The sequence below is a fragment of the Cibotium barometz genome, chromosome 31 (genome assembly GCF_041138505.1).
Source record: "Cibotium barometz isolate CiBa-2024 chromosome 31, ASM4113850v1, whole genome shotgun sequence".
NCBI classification, from domain to species: domain Eukaryota; kingdom Viridiplantae; phylum Streptophyta; class Polypodiopsida; order Cyatheales; family Cibotiaceae; genus Cibotium; species Cibotium barometz.
In genome coordinates, this window is record NC_141076.1 from 33,966,616 (window position 1) to 33,972,868 (window position 6,253).

General features: G+C 43.1%; 1 protein-coding gene across 2 annotated transcripts; it reads left to right on the plus strand.

Annotated features, from left to right (window-relative positions):
• Positions 1 to 424: 424 nt before the first annotated feature.
• LOC147620768 (uncharacterized) lies at positions 425 to 5,816 on the plus strand. Of its 2 annotated transcripts, XR_015269991.1 has the most exons (9): positions 425 to 1,010; positions 1,611 to 1,719; positions 2,035 to 2,150; positions 3,101 to 3,220; positions 3,332 to 3,421; positions 3,782 to 3,939; positions 4,053 to 4,428; positions 4,542 to 4,787; positions 5,534 to 5,816. XR_015269991.1 is itself a non-coding variant. In XM_086825039.1 (8 exons), exons 1-8 carry the CDS (start codon positions 759 to 761, stop codon positions 4,692 to 4,694), a joined length of 1,374 nt encoding a protein of 457 aa, XP_086681165.1. In that variant the 5' UTR covers positions 425 to 758; the 3' UTR covers positions 4,695 to 5,141. The 2 variants fall into 2 exon arrangements, 1 of the variants encoding a protein (XP_086681165.1); XM_086825039.1 differs by lacking the exon at positions 5,534 to 5,816 and having other exon boundaries at positions 4,542 to 5,141.
• Positions 5,817 to 6,253: the final 437 nt, after the last annotated feature.

Below are 6,253 nucleotides of genomic sequence, written 5' to 3' on the forward strand. Positions count from 1 at the left end.
AGCAATCTTGCCTATCCAGGGTTTGCTTGCACCACCGAGCATTCTCAAGTGTGTAACCACCCTTAGCCCCTTGAGTGATAGTAGCGTTGGCCCTCTTAGGTGTAGGTGCAGGGTTCGAAAATTGGCATTGTAATTTAGGACTACGCTCTCATCAAACAAATGTTTTCAATTAATTACAATTATTTTTTGAAAAATCTCCCACCATGGGGTCAAAAAGATCCCGTGATGATGGGAACAATGGTGGAAATCAAGCGTCACAGTTGGGGCAAACAAGGGCCATCCGATCTTGGCCGGAGGACGGTCACCGGGCCGGTTGGACTGCCAGGAGGGGGGGATAAGCTTAAGGCCTAACTGCCGACAGTCTAAAGCATGGATGCGCGTGGGTGTGATGGCAAGGTATTGCGGCTCGAGTTTGCATTTCTACCCGACTTTGCATTTTTGGTCGAGTTTACAAAAATGCCCGAGTTTACAAAAAATGCCCGAGTTGACAAAAAGGTATCGGAGATCTAACGGCCCTCGTTGGCCCCGCCCCCGCGAGTCCAGGTTTCCACCGTTCATCCCAGGGCATGTTTGGCCGCCTTATCCAAAAAGCAGGGATGCCCGTGACCACCTAGATCTGTACTTTCCTTCCTCTCCCTAGCTAATCCTTTCTTTTTCCTCGCTCTTTCTTTTCTGGCTTGAGCGCTCATTTTTTAGGGTTTCTGGCTTCCTGCGTTCCTAGCTCTGTGTCTCGGTGCCTTTCTACGGATTCTTCCGCGATGGTGGTAGGAGCGAATCCGGCGACGCCAGCGGGGCCAGGCGCCAACGTCGGCCCCAAGATTCTGTTGGCGAAGCCTGCCGTTTCTCGCTCCGAAAACAGTGCAGGCGCCACCACCAGTGGAGCTCCTGCCACGGTTGTCAAGCTGATGCGCGATCGTGATGAAGAAAATGCCGTTCGAACTAGGCTGCCCCATGGATCGCTCAGCCTCATCTCTGAGTCATGGGAGATTTACCCCGATCGTCTTCTTCCGGTGAGACCAGCTAGTTTCTACACTAGTTAACTAGAATTTTATTTAGAGTAAATTCGGGTCACTTGACGGAAGCCAGGGAATGGGCGCTTGACCTGTGGGAACTGTCCGTCTGACCCCTTTCATACGGTCGCGTCAAGGGTGGGGGTTTTTTTGGCCTGCTGAAATCAGAGATGGAGGGACTTGTTGTGATAGGATGGTGTCTGTCATTGATGGAGTGAGGTGAGGACGTGGGTGCGTGGGTGCAGGGGGTGATTGGGAGTTGCAGCAGTTGGTTGCCGTAGGATTCTGGCTGTGATTGATGCAGTGAGGAGATGTGACAGTGCATCCCTTGTAGGATTTGCTGATGGGCCATCCTGAAGTGTGCTTTGAGTGGACGTTGGCTGCTGCACTGCCTTGCTGCACAGCCATTCCGACTATGTGAAGCAACCCTTTTTTCAAATATCTGAGGAGTTATTGAGGAAAGGCAATTTAATGCTGCCGTTAGATTGCCTTTCTTTGATAACTGGTGTCAATGGATTTGAAGTTGCATTATCTTTTTACAGTGCCATTGAAGTGGTTTTCAATGGTGGTGGAAATTAATGGGCATATTTTTATGTGCAGCTCATGTCAGACAACACGGATTTCACAGTCGTAGGGGTTTTAGGGCCCCCAGGTGTTGGCAAGTCAACAATTCTGAATGAGCTCTATGGTTTTGACGCAAATTCTCCAGGTGATTTTCTGATAGCAGACAGGCTCAGTACCATCAATAGCTCATAGAATTCTATTAGATTTGCGTGTGCTTTTATCCTGCATGTGGGACCTTTCAGAAGACAAACCAGGTGCTGATGCATGGCATTCTAACAAGTTGTAAGCAATTTGAGGTGGACTGGGTTGCTTTAATTAGTAGGTGGAGGAGTTTTTTCTGTATCAATGCATGGCACTTGCCGTTTTTGCCTAGTTATACGAGAAAACACATTGTAGGCTTCAAGAGCCACACCATTTATGTGGGGACCTCAAAGTAACAATGTTAAAAATGTATGTTCAGGTGTTCTTCCCCCATTTTCTGTTTTGTCTGATGAAAGCAAGGCCATGGCAAGGCATTGCAGTGTTGGAGTGGAACTGCGAATGTGTGCAGAGCGATTCATCTTACTGGACACTCAGGTTATAATGTCTGAAAGAAAGTCATTTTATACCCATCTGATTTATAAAAACTTTGTAATGAGCATTGCATGTGTGAGATGTATTTTGTGGAGATGAAAAGGCAATGAGCTCTCACATCCTCTATTTTGAGCAGCCAAGTTCATCTGGCTCCGCTTTCCTAGAAAGGTGCTCAGCTGCTGCCCCATAGAGACCAGCCGGAAATTTGCCTTGAGGCACTGTTACTCTAATCCATTACTTTATATGTTTGTGGATGAAGGGTACAGCTGAAGCCTTCAATTTGTCATTCAAGGATAATCTCTTAAACGCTATTCAGCAGACTTGGCATGACGTGGTGTCTCTAGAGCCTTTGAAGTCTGTAGGAAAATGCCCTCTGGTGAACCAGTGGAACATGGCATTTAGAGCCTTGGAATTGTTTTTTGCAAGAACATTGTTCACAATACAAATGAGTGCTCATGGCCCAGCATGCATCTGGTTGCATGATCATTGGACCTGTGGGATTTGCACAAAAGTGCACAAAAGGCATCCTCTTACACCTTTTTAGGTAAGGAGTTATCATCACTTATGGATTGGAGTGAGCTGGAAGGGTTATGCAACTCCGTAGCCTTAATGATCCAATACATCTTCATTCAAGCCAGTGGCCCCACAATTCAAAAGCTTCATATGCTTTTGTTTTGGGTGTCTACTTTGAACTGCAATTGATTAGGTGCTTTTAGTAGTGAGGTTTCAGCACATTAATTTCCCAGTAAAGGTATTCGTTTAGCTACTTCTTGTTGCTTGTTTTAATTCTCAAGCTCTTTACAATGTCCCCTGCCCTTCATGAGTGAAAATTTTATAGTATGATTTGAAGAAGTTATGCTTTTTACACAGGATTGGACATTTGCTGCATTTAACATGCTCCTTTAATGTGCATACCGATTGAGCTGATTAGTGATGCCGTGCTTTCTTGACAGCCTCTATTCAGTGCTTCAGTCTTGACCGATTTGATGCGACCAGATGGGTCTTCATCAGTCTCCGTTTTGGCTGGGGAAACTCTGTCTGCCGAGTTGGCCCATGAAATGATGGGTATTCAGGTATTCACCATGATACTCCATGCGAGAAATTTCCTAAGGTATCATAGCCAGGCATCTGTTAAAGTCACTAACTTTCGCCTTCCCATACTGCAATGCAAGGGCCTGCTGTAGCTTGGAGTGTTTCTGGCTTCAGTTTGCCATGTGCTTTTACTGGTGGCAGAAGGTCTTCACGACATCAGCCTGTGGCGGTTGATGTTTACGGTAGGCTCCTTTAGTTGAAGTCTTTCAAATTGTTGAATCTTAAAAAATTGTTTCTGAGCCTGAGTACGTATCATGATCAATATTTAGTCTAGGAATGAAGCAGGTTCTGCCCTATGCTGTCTCATCTATCCTTGTTATCCTGTGTCCTGTCTTATTTTTTTAATGTATGTGTACATGTGGGTTATGTCTATGTGTGTATGCTTGCGTATGACAATGTGTATTTGTTTGTATGTGTGTTTTTGTGTGCGTGCGTGCATGTATCTACGTGTGTGTGTGTGTGTGGATATATGTAAGTGTGTTTGTCCACGAACACAAGCACACACAGCACGATTATCCCACGATTTTCTACTCATTATGCAGGTGGAAATGCTGAAGCAAGGTATACCTGATCCTACTCTTGTAAGCCTTGGCACAAGTGGGAGCCATTTTTTTCAGCTTTCGGTTGATAGAGAGGAAGATGATGCTATGCAGGAAGATCCAGTGGAGTTCTTTGCAGACACTATCTTTATTCACACAAAGTTGGTAACAGTTTGGCATCAACCTTTGAAGTGAACTTCATTTGAATTTTCAAAACAAAAACAGTTTGGTCTGTACACATTTTTAAATTTGAGGTGTTCTTTGTTGCATGTAGGCTACGGGAGCATGAATGCTCCTGGTATAACATCAAGTGTTTGAAGAAGGCACTCTCCTTGTACTTTCCATCTCCTGCTTTTAGAAGAAATGGTGCAGTACAATACGTGCTACCTCAGTTCTCTTCGAAAGCCTCTTCAGGCCTCTTGAAGAAGGATACACTTGCTAGTACTACCGCTACAGGGCTTCAAAATGGTGCAACTAGTACCTCTCCTGGTGAAGCATACAAGATTAACAGCGAAGTAGAAGATGAGAACTTTGAGGAGGAAGACAACACAGGAGTCAACTATTTTGTACTGCCGTTACGGGCTTCAGATGATTCAGTAAAAATGCAGCATGAGAGCTATACAGTAATGCTGAGGCAACTTCGTGACCAGGTTCTCTTACGAACTATACTCATAGTAAAAACTCTTTGCTTGGCTGGAAGAGCTATAGAACATATGATGACAACATGCCCAAGGTTCACTTCATTGTTGTTATGGTCTTGCAGATATTATCTATGTCCCACCGATCTTTTGCAAGGCCTGTCAGTGAACGGGATTGGTTACGAAATGCTGCCCGTGTGTGGGACTCCATAAAAAAGTCTCCTGTTCTTGCTGATTATAGTAGAACATTGCAAAATTCAGGCTTATACCGACGATGAGGAGTTGTGTTCTGTTTATGTAGCCTTCATAAAGTCTCAAGAGCTTCCGAAATTTGAATCAACCGAGGAGGTTTTTGCAATCCTTCAAGGAAGGTAGGTGTCTAATAAGAGCTCAGAACTGTCTATAGGACACACATATAATGATGAAGGCAATACCATGAAAGAAATGTGGAACGCAATCTGGGCAGTAGACACCTTTTTTATTGGTTGATGTGAATGCGAGAGAGAGAGAGAGAGAGAGAGAGAGAGAGAGAGAGAGAGAGAGAGTCACTGTTTCATTTGTCAACCCATCCGTAGACTTGAAATGAAGTCTGCATAAATTTCTATAGTGATGTCCTTATCAAAATGATCTGGGATGGTTGTGCTTCCATAGTTTTTGATTGAACAATACATTGTGCACTGCATCAAGGGAATACAATTGTGTGCTCCAATTTTTTGGTGTTATGGGTCAAAAATGCTCTGCTTGAATCCAAGAAAGTTGGAGGTAAATCAATCAAATGTGCTGGGATGTAATTATTTTACAATGATTTGTGTATTTTGTGTAGGCCTGAAAATTTTATTAGCTAGGTGTTTGCTTGCCTTCATAAAAATAACCAAACAGATATCTAGATTAGATTTTTATGGAACTAGTTCTCAAGGTAAAATATATTAAGTAATTCTTAACTGCATGTGTACCCCTCTGGAAATGTAGATGTAAAGAGAGGAATTATAATTTGTATCTTGATTCAAAATGTTTAACCCTGACAATCCATTCATTATGTGGTGACGTGTAAGCTCTAAGCATGCCATAAAGGACAAATTGAATATTATCTTGACAACATGGTGTGCTTTGCTCACAGGACCACAGAAAAAAGAATGGGAACTCCTATGTTAAAGAGGAGTGAGTCTCATTATCAAGACTTTAAAGAGTGGGACTTTGAGAAACGAATCATATTTGAGCTTACATGGGGCGCTATTCATGATACCTTGTTTTTGGTCCCAAGGACCACAATTGTGGAGAGAATCCATGTCCAACTAGATATTGTGCACAATTAGAGATTCATATAAAACAATTTGAGCTGTAACATTGTTTTGTTAACTTATGAACTGAAATACCTAATCACAAGCATCTGATACTTAAATGTAGATATCCTACACTTGTGTTTATCAATTTGAGAACTAGTGGTGTCTTGACTTCCAAGGCTAACTCCTTGTCTCCACATTCTCATCATTAAAAACTAGCTAAACCCACTTTGTGATGACATGCAAGCTCTGTGATTTTGTTTATCCCTCCGTACTCATCAATCTTTGAGAGTATGATTTCAATAAAATGGTCTACGCATAGCATTCTATGGATGTATTGAGGTGTAAAGATGCTTGCATGTTAACATTTTGTGTACACACTGAATATTGAAACCTATGTGCATGGCAAGGATCCATGCTGAATGGTTTGGTAGCTTGGTAAAAGAATTTAACATACATGCAACAAGATCCGTCCCCTCCCCTCACCCTGCCAAAAAAGACACGTGCGCGCGCGCGCACAGACACTCACTTACTTTAACCAGGACTCTTCACAATTT